This window comes from Trichechus manatus, unplaced genomic scaffold (genome assembly GCF_000243295.1).
Source record: "Trichechus manatus latirostris isolate Lorelei unplaced genomic scaffold, TriManLat1.0 scaffold00033, whole genome shotgun sequence".
NCBI lineage: Eukaryota > Metazoa > Chordata > Mammalia > Sirenia > Trichechidae > Trichechus > Trichechus manatus.
Genome location: NW_004443969.1, coordinates 18,336,662 through 18,351,394, shown reverse-complemented (window position 1 = coordinate 18,351,394; position 14,733 = coordinate 18,336,662). Strand labels below are relative to the sequence as shown.

Here is a 14,733-nt window from a genome sequence, read left to right as displayed (position 1 = left end):
AATCTAGGTAGAAGGAAAGGTAAGAGCAAAGTTAAACCAAACTTTTTCTATGTTTCTGGACAAGGAACATAGAAAAGCTTTGGTTTAACTGAAATATAAGTTATGAGAAGGAGAGCAGTAGAAAATATAATATTGATAATTTAGGTATGGATAAAATCATGAAGGGCATAAAATGGTACGGGCTGTATTCTACAAAAGATAGAAGACAGAAGAGTCAAGGTCATCTCGTGGAGAATCATGAAGTACAGAAATTGAAGTAGGAGGCAGATGGGCCCAGTCAATAGTCAGCTAAAAGTTCATGCTTCAATGATTATAACCTTCCCAACAAAGTAACTGCTGGTTATTCAGATGCATGGTGACTTTTAACCTTTACTTACCTATTTATATCTACCTGTCTCATCAAAAAATGGATTTAAAGCAGATACTTAATTCATGTATCACATGGTAATGGTAATTGCGTATGGAGAGAGCATCACTCAAATGTGAGATGGGAGAACACTCACCTATAAAATAGTTTTTCTTTGTGAGTACTGTGTCAATTTAAATTGGAAATTTCTCAACCAAATTCGCTTATTTGTTTATTTTTATTTCCTTATGTACCGAACTCAATATTTTGGAAGAAGTCAATGGGACAATTTTTGAAGAAATTGGTGTTAGATTTCTTCCGTTGAAACTGGTTGAATACATGATACGGTAGTTATCTTTTTTGCTCGCCACCATACTTAGGATGGATTATTTGCAGGGAAAAGGACCACTTTCTCTTCAACTCAAGAAAAAAATGCCTCTCATAGTGAAGGTATTTATACTTCTATTTATTTATTACCATGGCCTAGTCTACCTAAATAATGCACCAGGAATTTTCCATTAAACGTAATTTATGATCATTTGCTCACTAATTCTTATCATAATCCAAGTTGAGATATTATAATTTGTATGTGAGGGGGGGTTCTATTCATTCCTCAAGATGACCCAGGAATATTCTTTTTAAATTTCAATATGCTACCTAATCAATTTCCCGTGAATTATTTTCAAATGCTTTGTGAAATGAAGTAGGAAAGAAAAAAAAAAAAAGGAAGGAAAAAATTAGGGAGGGATGGGAGAGTAAAAAGGGAAATAGGTTATAAATGAGACCCTATAGGAGCCCTGGTGGTACAGTTGTTAAGAGCTTCGGCTGCTAACCAAAAGGTCGGCAGCTGAATCTACCAGCCACTTCTTGGAAACTCTATGGGGCAGTTCTACTCTGTCCTATAGGGTTGCTATGAGTCGACTGGAAGGCAACAGAAAAAAAAATGTATCTTCTAAATGAGACCTTACAGAGGTATACCACCATGTGTCTGTTAGTTTGTCATACTGTGATGGCTTGTGTGTTGCTATGATTCTGGAAGCTTTGCCACCGGTATTTCAAATATCAGCAGAGTCACACTTGGTAGACAGGTTTCAGCAGAGCTTCCAGACTGAGACAGACTAGGAAGAAGGACCTGGCAGTCTACTTCTGAAAAAACTGGCCAGGGAAAATCTTATGAAAAGCAACAAAACATTGTCTGATAATCTGTCTGGTAGAAGTATAGCCAGAATGCTCATTAAAAGCAAGGATCGTGAGACTTTGTCTCATATACTTAGGATATGTTATCAGGAGGGACCAGTCCCTGGAGAACGACATCATGCTTGGCAAAGCAAAGGGTCAGTGATAAAGAAGAAGACCCTCAATGAGATGGACTGACACAGTGGCTGCAACAATGGGTTCAAACATAGAAACGATTGTGAGGATGGCACAGGACTGGCAGTGTTTCATTCTGTTGTACTTAGGGTCGTTATGAGTTGGAACCGACTCGATGGCACCTAACAACAACAATATAGAGATGTAATTGAGAAAGGTAAGAAGTATTGTCAGTTCGATAACCTGATCCCCTTTTCCAACCCCTTCTTGTTAGTCTCTTTCTACTATAGGGCCATAAATGCTAAATATTGCTAAAAGAAGGCAATGAGTCATAAGCAGGAGTTTGCTGGGTTTTTCTGGGAGAGATTTTGCACATTCAACGAAAAGAACAGATGAAGTTGCACTTCTTCCTTCTTCCTTCCTTAAATAGAAATGTGGTATCTTGATTTGGACCTTCGCGTGAAAAGTCTGAGAAAAGTCTAAGAGATCGTGAAGATGCCACTCAGATACCACTGAGATGCTGAGCGCATCCCAGAAGGTCTTTTCTCAAATATTCTTTGGTGAGAAAAAGAAATCTCTATTTTCAGGCTACTTTTAACTGTGATTCTGTTTCTTGAAGTTGAAAACTTTTGTTATTGATTCAGGAATGTTAAAGGAAAGACAGAGTCTAAAAGAGTGGAATTAACAAATGATTGGTAAAAGAAAGAACGAGAAAATGTCAGAGTTGAGTCCAAAGAACCAGAAGGATGGTGGCACAAAACAGGAGGAGCATCTTTATCGGAAAGATAAACCTGTTTGGAATAAAGTGATGTCAAGGTACATATAGGACTTTCAGAAATAGTAGGCAGAGGGGTATAAATAACATATCCTGAGTGTAGGAATAGGCTGGAGCTTTCATGTGACAGTGATAGCTGAGTCATGTTGCTATTGTTGATACCTTTGAGCTGAGTCACAGCAGTGGTTAAAATCACTAGGGAAAGGAATGCTAAGGACAAGGGCGAATCCATACATTTACCTGGTTTAGAAAAGAAAAAATTCTTAGTAGATACAAGTAATAAAATATGCAAAATATAGAGGTATGGGTGCAAGCCAGAGTTCCAAAAGGGTAAGGTGGCCAATAATGTAAAATTGAACCATCACAAAAGGACAAATATTGTATGATCCCGCTTAGTGGTTACCAAGGGTAGAAGGGAGGAGGAAAGAGGGACTTATTGCTTAGGGGGCATTGAGCTTCTGTTAAGAGTGATGAAAACATTGGTAACAGATAATGGTAATAGTAATGGTTGAACAACAAGAGGAATGTAATTAATGTCACCAAATTGTACATGTAAAAAATGTTGAAATGGCAAAAAAAAAAAAAAAAGAAAAGAAAGAAAGAAAAGAAAAACCTGATATCTCTTGCCATGGGCTGGCCTTCCCTTGTAATATGGTTCTTTACCCTGACTTTATATTTAACTTCCTCCATCTCGCCTACTTGTCACCATCTCATGCCTCCCCCTCAGTTAAGAAAAGTCTCAGCATCTTAAGTTCATTATGTGAACCAAAGTCATCGTACCAATTATATTTTTTATTAATGTATTTATTTTTCCTCTTTAATGATCACTTGGAAAATTCTTATTTTCTCTCTCCTTAAAATCAATTTCTAGAACTTCTTCAAACTAATATGGGTAAGACAGATAACCAAATGCAAATATGTGCAAGGCCCTTGAACAAGCATTTTGTAAAAGAGATGCAAAAGACCAATAAGCATTTGAAAGGTCCTCAACCTCATCAATAATCAGGAAACTGCAAATTAAAACCATAATGTTGTAACAACTACAAACTAGTCAGAATGGCTAAAATTACAAAGACTAACAATAATAAGTGTTAGTGAAGGTGTAGAGCAACAGGAACTTTCATATAAGCTGGTAGAAGTATAAATTGATAACACCTCTTTAGAAAACTGGCATTGTTGATTCTGGTTGAATATTTACATACCTTATAATCTAGTAATTCCACTTCTAGTTATATACTTAATAGAGGCATATACAAATGCTTACCCAAAGAAATCTGTAAGAATGGTCAGAATAGTATTAACTGCAATTTCCCCCAAATGGTGAGCATGAAAAAAAATAAATTCTGATCTATTCATAAAAAGTAATAAAATACTTCAATGGAAAGAAAAACAAACATAAAAACCTATTGCTAGATACAACGTGTATGAATCTCACAAATGTAATTGTGAGCAAATAGGCCAAACACAAAAGAATGTGTTTATATATGAATCTGCTTATATAAAGTTTAAAGATAGGCAAAGCTAATATATGTTATTAGAGTCCGGATAGTGGTACCTTTGGAGAGAGGGAAACAGGCAATACTTGGCAGAGGGCATAATTAAGTGTTAGAAACGTTCTATTTCTTGATGTGGGTGATGGTTATATGGGTTCAGAATAACTCATTGAGCCATTTACTCAGTATTTGTGCTCTTTTCAGTACACATGCAATTCTTTAATTTAAAAAATGTATTTTTTTAAAATTCCTGTCCCTACTTTCCCATTGCATGATTCCAACATTTTTAAAATGGGTCATTTACTTTTAATGACTCTCATTGCCCCATCTTGAGATCATTTTTTGTTCCTACCACGCTTTATCTCTGAAAACTTCCTCTCTTTTCTCTCACTTAGGCAATCCTAGGAGTGACTCTTCGATGCCCTCTTTTTCTAGAATTTCCTATCACTTTCTTGATTGACACCTTTAATTTTCTCTCTGCCTCTCTTTTCAGCCTTATCTCCACAGACTGCCCAGGAGAGCTGTGTAGGTCTACATTTTAAAGAGGAAATTTTATCAATCTTAGCTGAGAATGGCAGGGTTTGTCTAGCAAGAGCATACCCATTTGTTAAGAACTTTTTGATAATGGGTAAATCTAAGTCTGCTATATACCCATTTTACTCCCATAGTATCTAACACTTTATGGCAACGTTTAGATTGTATTTTCTCATTCCTATCTTCCTTTACTTAACTGAGAGCTCCATGAGAGCTTCAACTTGGTGAGCACTTACCATATTTTTTTTATTAAGTGAAAGAAAGTCTGCAAAACATTGAGGAAATGGTTTAAGCAACCAAAGAAGTCAAGAAAAAGAATTACGTATATCTCTTAGGTAGACAAATTTCTTTCTTTCTTTAAATAGGAAATAAAAGAATAAGTATATCTAAGCCACTTCCCATATTTTCAGGTTCTCTGGGGACAGTAGCAGAGTAGAAACCACCACTTAAGGTCTAAATGTGTGCCCATCCAATAGATGTTCTATACTCTTCGTTCTCACACTGAATTTATGAGGTGGTTACTGCTACCCCAAATTAACATTCAGTAACAGAAACTCATAAAAGTTAAGATCATATTGCAATTAAATGATTTGCCAAGATGTGAAACCCAGACTGGGTGATTCCAAAACCTATAGTCCTTCTATATCTTCCTGCCTCATTTCTATGAAGGTCAATGAGACATGCATGATACTAAGGGGAACAGGGGCTGCTGATTACTTGCATAATATTTTAAAATATGATTTTTTTATAGGCCTACCTTTATTTTGGCGCTTAAGATTTAATATCTAAATTAAGAAGACATTATCGTTATATCTTTTGTAATGCACCACTTTCACAGTTATTCATCAAACCAGTTGGAAGTCGTGGTTGGAAATTTCTAGAGACTGCTCATAACAGTGCTAAATTTCTTTTCATTAGTTCCATTCATTAGCTTCAATAACTGAATATATTAACTAGACCTCACACATATATTAATCCCATGACTTATTAAAGTTCAGAATAAAATTCGGTTGTCACTGTTTTAAATACATGACTTGATTGCCAAATCAAATAGAACTGTTATTTAAGGGTTTTAAATACAAATTGTAACTATTGAATAGTGTTCCTCTGATTTCTTTCTTTAGGAAAAAACTACTAAAAACACTTTTTATAAGCACTGTATACAAAGAGACACAGCTTTGAAATGATAATTTAAGTGTAATTTAGTAGTGTATAGGGAAAAATTCACGTTGTAGGCAGTATAATAATTTATAAAAATTCTTAGCGTAGACCAGATAGAGCCTGTAAAAATGGTGTGGGCGCAACGTCTGACCTCCTCTAGCTTCACAATTGGGTAGGAGAATCAAGATCAACAGCCCAAGGCTGATTCCCATGAGGCAGAGGTTCGACTTGCCTCCTCTCTCTGCCATCTTTACCAACTCTGACACCAAATGTCCCTCTCACAGCACTCTCTACTGGGTTCGATAATTGATTGCAATGGCCACACAGAACTCACAGACCACTCTGACAATCGTGGGTTTTATTAGGGAGGGAGACCTGATGATGCAGTGGTTAAGCATTCGGCTGCTAACCAAAAGGTCAGCAGTTCAAATCCACCAGCCACTCCTTGGAAACCCTATGGGGCAGTTCTCTGTGTCCCATAGGGTCTCTATGAGTCAGAATTGACTCGATGGCAATGGGTTTTTTTGTTTGGTTGGTTTGGTTTAGGGAAGTTTGTTACAATTCAGGCTCAGGAACATTCAAGATACAGTTCTTCCATCACGATAGCCTCTCCCCAGCCATGCTCACAGGCGTGCCTCTCCCTGGCCCTCAGTCTCTGCCCAAAGGCACTCAGCTTTCTCTCTCCATGGGCTGGGAAGCACACCACGCCGTTTCCTGCTGCTGGGTCTCTGCTGCCAGATCTCTCTTTCCTTGGTGGTGATGGGCTCTTCTCATTCCCACCTCTGGGGTGGCTTATTTCAAGCCCAGTAGGATGGCAAAACTGACCAGTTCCCTTTGGTGAACCACAGTTATCCTATCACACAGTCCTGCCCAAAGTGATCCATGGCACTGCAGAGCCAAGGAAAAAAGTGGTTTCCTTAAAATAACAAGCGTCTAACACTGTCTACTGATAAAATTTAATTAGGAATCTGTCCTCCATTAGGTACATAGGATTAAGTGAGAACTGAATGCTATTTAGAATGAGTTATGCCATGACAAAATACCAGAGTTGAGTCTCTTGCAGTTCAAGCATGTAGCTAATAGCCCCATTTTCTGCCTGCCTTCTGCTGACTGAGCAGCTGAGTACCAATGACATCACCTGTAAGAAGCTTACCTGTCCTGCTGACTAGAGCAAAACACTGGAGAGCAGCTGCAAGTAAGGAGGTGAGACCACAGAAGTGTCAAAAAGCAATTTAAATAGAAATGCCTAAGCAAAGAATACATTTTTTTTTTTGCATGTGTATGTGATGGCTTACTCTTTTTTTTTTTTTTTTTAACTCTTAAAATAATTTTGTTGTTGTTAGTTCCCGTTGAGTCAATTCTGAATCATGGTGAACCCATATGTGCAGAGTAGAACTGCTCAGTTAAGGTTTTCAAGGCTATGAACTTTCAGAAGCGGATCACCAGGTCTGTCTCTCAAGGCACCTTTGGGTGGGTTCCAGCCTCCAGCCTCTCAGGTAGTACATCACCCAGGGACTCCAAAATAATTTTAGGCATGTAAAAACAAAGAAAGTTATGACAGTAGAACTGACATTAGAGCACTCTTCGGTATGAGCTTAGGCAAGGTAGAAAGGAGAGAGTGATGTGCATACCTTTGCTTGTCCAGCTTTTGTGATGGCAGGTATATTAAAGAGCTGGCCAGTATAAAAATGCACCCCACTGAAAAGGATCACTGCAATCGAGTCGCCTTCCTTCTCAATTACTTCAAGGATATCCTCCATTCTCAGGGTTTCTTCCCCCTAAATAGAGTTAGGCACAAGTTATATCTACAATAATGTATTTGTCACTTCATATTTCCAATCTAGATTTCACCATGAAGTCTTTACCATCAAAAGAAAAAACAAAGATTTTCTTTATTATTATTATTATTTCAGATCAATGATCTTTAAAAATTTGGCAAATGAGAAGCACTTGAGAATAATTTTTTGTTTATTATTAAGAAATGAGAATAAAATCGTAAAAATGAGATTTCAAAGTATAAGTCATCATAAAAGCCTACTTGGTTGATTTGGTCTCCATGTTTTTAGTTGATCTTTGTTACCTGTATACCTATAAACTGTTTCCTCCTTATTGCAATCTAATAAAACTCCAGAAAGTGCAAGACGTTCAAGAAACATTTTTACAAGAAAAATTTATGTTAGAAATTAGTGTTTTACTTATAAGTTCAATATCCTTTTATTTTTCCAAAAAAAAAAAAAAAAGTGATCATATGTCGTTCATCTCTGTATTGCCAAACAATTGAAGGAGTAAAATCTACCCCAAACCAATTGACAGGCCAAGGTTCAAACATGAAGAAAAATGTCAACAAAACTCTGTATGGTCAAGGTTTTATTCTTCCACATCTCCCCATGTGGGACAAACAATTGATCCGTTAGTGAAACTGTGAATGAATTTAGATTTGATAATGTAAACATCTTGAAATGAAAGGAATCAGCTGAATAGAAAGTATTTGCTTTTATCCTAGCAAATCTGATTTATTTTTGAAGTCTCCATGGATTTTCTTCAATGCTAATACTGACATGATTCTGAGGACAAGCATTACTAATTGCATTAATATTTGAGGGAAGTATCATTAAGGTAATTATGAGTTTTCCTTCAGTCATTTATAATTTTTTTAAGTCCTGCTGCTTGTCAGTTACTCTGCTCCATGTTAAGCATATAAATAAACTAATATAATACACATTTTAGTTTCTATTAGAAGCCTAGCACTTGTTTGCAAAATGGGCTGTAGGCTCTCCCTCCCTTGGGCATCTATCAAAATAGGATTGCTAAAACTACAGAACAATATCACTTACAAATGTAGATGTAAAAATCCTCAACAAAATAATAGCAACTAGAGCCCAACAGCATATTAAAAGAGTCATACACCATGTCCAAGTGGGATTTATTCCAGGAATGCAAGGATGGTTCAACATTAGAAAACCAATCAACATAATCTACCACATCAACAGAACAAAGGAAAAGAACCACATGATCATCTCTATGGATGCAGAAAAAACATTTGATAAAATTCAACACCCTTTCTTGATGAAAACCCTAAAGAAGAAAAATTCCTCAATATGATTCAGGGCATATATGAAAAGCCAACAGCCAGTATTATACTTAATAGAGAAAGACTAAGAGCTTTCCCCTTTAAATCAGGAACAAGACAATGGTGCCTGCTCTCACCACTTCTATTCAGTACTGTATTAGAAGTCCTAGCCAGAACAATAAGACAAAGAGATACAAAAGGTATCCAGATTGGAAAAGAAGAAATTATCTCTATTCATGGATGATATGATCCTACATATAGAAAACATAGTTCACAAGAAAACTTCTCGAGCTAATAGAGGAATTTAACAAAGTTGCAGGGTACAAGGTCAACAAACAGAAATCAGCTGGATTTCTCTACACTAGCAACGAGAAATCTGAAAGGGAAATTAGGGAAACAATTCCATTTACAGTAGCATCTAAGAGAATAAAATACCTAGGAATAAACCTAACTAGGGACAGGAAGGGCTTACACAATGAAAACTATAAAACAAGGTTGAAAGCGATTAAAGAAGACTTAAACAAATGAAAAGATGTTCCATGTTCATGGATTGGAAGACTTAATATTATTAACATGTAAATAGTACCTAAAGTGATCTATAGATTCAATGCAATCCTGATCAAAATTCCAACAGCCTTCTTTACAGAAATAGGAAAACAAATCCTCAACTTTATATGGAATGGCAAGGGGCCTCAAATAGCTAAAACAATGTTGAAAGAGAAGAAAAAAGTAGAAGGACTCACACTTTCTGATTTTAAAACCTGCTATACTGCTATAGTAATCAAAATGGCCTGTTACTTGTATAACAATAGACACATATACCAATAGAATAGAATTGGGAGTCCAGAAATAAACTCACACATCTATGGACAACTGATTTTTGACAAGAGAGTATTAAGTCTATTCGATGAGGAAAGAAGAATTTCTTCAATAAATGATGCTGGAAAAATGAAACAGGATTCATGACTCACACCATACACAAAAACAAATTCAAAGTGGATTAAGGACCTAAAGGTGCAAAGTAACACCATAAAATTCTTAGAAGAACAAGCAGGGGCAATGCTGCCAGGCCTGGCTGTCAACAATAAATTATCTAATATATTAAAAAGAAAGCACAAACAGCAAAAGACAACATAAATAAATGGGATCTCATAAATATTAAGAACTTTTGTTCATCAAAAGGCTGCACCAAAAAAATTAAAAAACAATCTACCAACTGAGAGAATATCTTCCGAAAACATATATCTGACAAGAATCTAATAACCAAAATGCATATGAAACTTCAACAACTTAACAAAAAAAGACAAATAACCCAATCATAAAACGGGTAAAGGACTTGAATAAACATTTCACCAAAGAGAACATTCAAATGGCCACCAAACTCTTGGAAAAATGTTCCGCATCATTAGCCATCAGTGAGTCGCAAATCAAAACCACACTGAGATACCATTTTACTGCCACTAGGATGGCTGAGATTAAAAGAAAAAAAAAAAAAAAACCCAGAAAATAACAAATGTTAGCAAGGATGTGGGGATATTGGAAACTTATCCATTGCTGGTGGAAATGCAAAATGGTAGAATCATTGTGGGAAACAGCGTGGCAGTTCCTCATAAAACTAAAAATAGACCTACCATACAACTCAGTAATTCCACTCCTAGATATATACCTAAAAGACTTGAAAGCAGAGACTCAAAAAGAGATGTGTACACCAATGTTCATTGCAGCATTATTCACAATAGCCAAATAGCCAATAGCATTTAGGTGGAAACAACCTAAATGCCCATAACAGATGAATGGATAAACAAAATGTGGTACGTACATACAATGGAATATGACTCAGCCAGTAGGACAAATAAAGTCTTGATACATACTATAGTATGGATGGAGCTTGAAGACATTATGATGAGTGAAATAAGACAATCACAAAAGGACAAATATTGTATGTCCTCACTCATGTAAGGAAACTCTGCTGGCATAGCGGTTAAGAGTTCAGCTGCTAACAAAAAGGTCGGCAGTTTGAATCTATCAGGTGCTCCTTGGAAACCCTATGGGGCAGTTCTACTCTGTCCTATAGGGTCGCTATGAGTTGGAGTCGACTCGACAGCAATGGGTTTGGTTTTTGGTTTCGGTCACTTATATAAAAAGACAAAAAAGGGCAAATGTATAGAGAACAAGTTTATTAGTGGTTACAAGGGGCAGGAGCGAGGAGGAGAAAGGGGGTGAACAGTGGTGGAAAAATTACACTGATTAAGGGTAGGGTTGCACAGTCAGTTATTGTAATTGCTGTCAATAAGTTGTACACCTGTAAAAAGTTGAATTGTAAGAAGTTCTGTGATAGATATATTTACAACAAAGACAAAAAAAAAAAAGTAGCTGCTGAGGCTACTTACGTACAACCATATACCTCATGGAATTTGGTTTGGTGGTTTAGGGTCATGGTTTCATGGGGTATCCGAGTTATTTGGCCTAATAATGTGTTTAGTGCTTCCATTCTACCTCCTACTTCATCGTGTAGTGCCTGAGTCTTAAAAGCTTGCAAGCTACCAACCGAAGTACAACATTTGGTCTCTACTCACCTGGAGCAACAACAGCAACTTGAAAGATTAGAGAGGAACCTTAGGGGAGGTGAGTTTATGTTCATGGAAAGAAGGTGAGAATGGTTGCACTCGAAGAATGTAATCAGTATCACTAAATGGTACATGTAGAAACTGTTGAATTGGTGTATGTTTTGCTGTGTATATTCTCAACAGCAACAACAAAGTAAATAACATTTAGAAGGGAAAAAAAAGTTAAATTTGAGAATTGGAGAATTTAGCTTTTTAAATAAATATTTAAAAATCTGGAATAGTATCAGTATTTCAAAATACAATGCTAAAACATAGGCATTTTTATGAAAAAGAAATAGCCAAGGGACATTAAGCACGAAGGCAGCATTTTTCAATAAAAGCCCTTCCAAAAAAAAAAAAAAAAAGCAGTTTGTTAGGTTTTATCTTCACACTCATATGCAATTACTTAGACTGACACAGATATCAAGTAATTCATGCCTTAAAGGCTTTCTCTCTATATATGTCTAATACTTTTGCCATCACATTCATCTTTGGAAAGGTTAATCTTTAATTTGAATCACCTAAAAGCAAAGAGCTAAAGTTATCAAAGTCTAGTGAAAGATGAAATTAAAGAGATTTGCTCCTCCCTGACAACGTAAAATGTACACTTGAAAGTGTAAAAAAAAATAAATTCAGCAGTCTGAACTCCATGTGCATGACATCATGTCTCCTCATGTTATCTCTCTGAAATGTCATTTTAGGAAGGTGTTTATTATGCCAAAATGGTTGCCTACAGTTACTTGTTGTTGTTATTGTTAGGTGCTGTCAAGTCGGTTCTGACGCATGGTGACCCTATGTACAGCAGAATGAAACACTGCCCAGTCCTACGCCATCCTCACAATCCTTATTATGCTTGAGTCCTTGTTGCAGCCTCTGTGTCAATCTATCTCCTTGAAGGTCTTCCTCTTTTTTGCTGACCCTCTACTTTACCAAGCATGATATCCTTCTCCAGGGACTGATCTCTCCTGACAACATGTCCAAAGTACGTGAGACAGAGTCTCGCCATCCTTGCTTCTAAGAAGCATTCTGGCTGTACTTCTCCCAAGACGGATTTCTTCGTTCTTTTGGAAGTCCATGGTATATTCAATACTCTTTGCCAACACCACAATTCAAAGGCGTCAATTCTTCAGTCCTCCTTATTCTTCATTCAGCTTTCGCATGCATATGAGGTGGTTGAAAACACCATTGCTTGCGTCAGGTGCACCTTAGTCTTCAAGGTGACATCTTTGTTTTTTAACACTTTAAAGAAGTATTTTGCAGCAGATTTGCCCAATGCAATGCGTCTTTTGATTTCTTGACTGCTGCTTCCCTGTGTGTTGATTGTGGATTCAAGTAAAATGAAATCCTCGACCACTTCAATCTTTTCTCTGTTTATCATGATGTTGCTTATTGGTCCAGTTGGGATTTTTGTTTTCTTTTTGTTGAGGTGTAATCCATACTGAAGACTGTGGTTTTTGATCTTCATCTGTAAGTGCTTCAAGTTTTCTTTGCTTTCAGCAAGCAAGGTTGTGTCATTTGCATAACGCAGGTTGTTAAGAGTCTTCCTCCAATCATGATGCTCCCTTTTTCTTCGTATAGTCTAGCTTCTAGGATGATTTGCTCAGTATACAGATTGAATAGGTATAGTGAAAGGATACAACCCTGACGCACACCTTTCCTGACTTCAAACCACGCATTATCCCCTTGTTTTGTTTGAACGACTGCCTCTTGATCTATGTACAGGTTCCTCATGAACACAATTAAGTATTCTGGAATTCCCATTCTTCACAGTGTTATCCATAATTTGTTATGATCCACACAGTCCGATAAGTTTGCATAGTCAATAAAACACAAGTAAACATCTTTCTGGTATTCTCTGCTTTTAGCCAGGATCCATCAGCTATGATACCCCTGGTTCCACATCATCTTCTGAATCCAGCTTGAATTTCTGGCCTTTCCTTGTCAAAACATTGCTGCAGCTGCTTTTGAGTGATCTTCAGCGTAATTTTACTTGCTTATGATATTGTTGGATGATTTCTGGATTCAGTTGGATCACCTTTCTTTGGAATGGGCACAAATATGGATCTCTTCTAGTCAGATGGCCAGGTAGCTAGCTGTCTTCCAAATGTCTTGGCATAGATGAGTGAGCACTTCCAGTGCTGCATCCGTTTGTTGAAACATCTCAATTGGTATTCCGTCTATTCCTGGAGCCTTGTTTTTCGCCAATGCCTTCAGTGCAGCTTGGCCTTCTTCCTTCAGTACCATCGGTTCCTGATCATATAGTACCTCCTGAAATGGTTGAACGTCAACCAATTCTTTTTGGTATAGTGACTCTGTGTATTCCTTCCATCTTTTTTGATGCTTCATGTGTCATTTAATATTTTCCCCATAGAATATTGCAACTCAATATTGCAACTTGAGGCTTGAAGTTTTCTTCAGTTCTTTCGGCCTGAGAAATGCCAAGCATGTTCTTCTTTTTGATTTTTTCTATCTCTAGATGTTTGCACATGTCATTATAATAGTTTACTTTGTCTTTTTGAGGTGCCCTTTGAAATCTTCTGTTCAGTTCTTTTACTTCATCATTTCTTCCCTTCGCTTTAGCTATTCGACGTTCAAGGGCAAGTTTCAGAGTCTCTTCTGACATCCATTTTGATCTTTTCTTTCTTTCCTGTCTTTTTAAAGCCCTCTTGCTTTCTTCATGTATGATGTCCCGATGTCATTCCACAATTCGTCTCGTCTTTGGTCATTAGTGTTCAATGTGTCCTATGTATTCTTGAGATGGTCTCTAAATTCAGGTGGGATATACTCAAAGTTGTACTTTGGCTCTCGTGCACTTGTTCTAATTAGTTTCAACAGTTACTTGTATTTAATATTAAATTAATTAAAGCTGTATGTTTTTAAACTTCAAAAACAACAGAATTTGTATTGAAATCTCTGAATTATTAAGTTAAGCAGAGGGTACACTCAAAGTAAAGGGTTATGGGATATATATACATGTGCATGCATGTGTGTATGCTTATGTATATTTTCATATATACAGAATAAGTAAAATTGATAGCATGACAATCCAAAGCTCTTTATTCATAGAAGAACCTAATAGCGTTCATCTATCACAATTTTAAACAAAAAGTAAGGAAATATTATATGTGCTAATACTTCAAATCTCTAAAGCATCAGTATTAAACAAATAAGAAATATACTTTTCAACTGTAGGATTTGATGCTCTTGCCTGTTGACTTGCTCTAAAGTGGTAATGTTTGGATGAACCCCCAAAATCATTGCCCTGAGATAATCTTTAAACCTTAAACCAAAATATTCCTTGAAGTCTTCTTAAAACCAAACAATAGATTAGCTTAACCAGTAAAAAACGTCTGCCTTGAGCATTATGCTCTTTTAAGAACTATCTTTATGGGATCAAATTGACAACAGGAATTTGAAAGATTAGATAGGAACCTGGG

At 36.6% G+C, this 14,733-nt stretch overlaps 1 protein-coding gene across 2 annotated transcripts in view; it reads right to left on the bottom strand.

Annotated features, from left to right (window-relative positions):
• KYNU (kynureninase) overlaps positions 1–14,733 on the bottom strand; it is a 154,949-nt gene that overhangs the window by 63,164 nt on the left and 77,052 nt on the right. For both annotated transcript variants that reach the window (XM_004375104.3, XM_023730210.1), the window contains one exon: positions 7,252–7,398. In XM_004375104.3, coding sequence (XP_004375161.1) covers positions 7,252–7,398 — 147 coding nt within the window. The remainder of the gene's footprint in view (positions 1–7,251; positions 7,399–14,733) is intronic.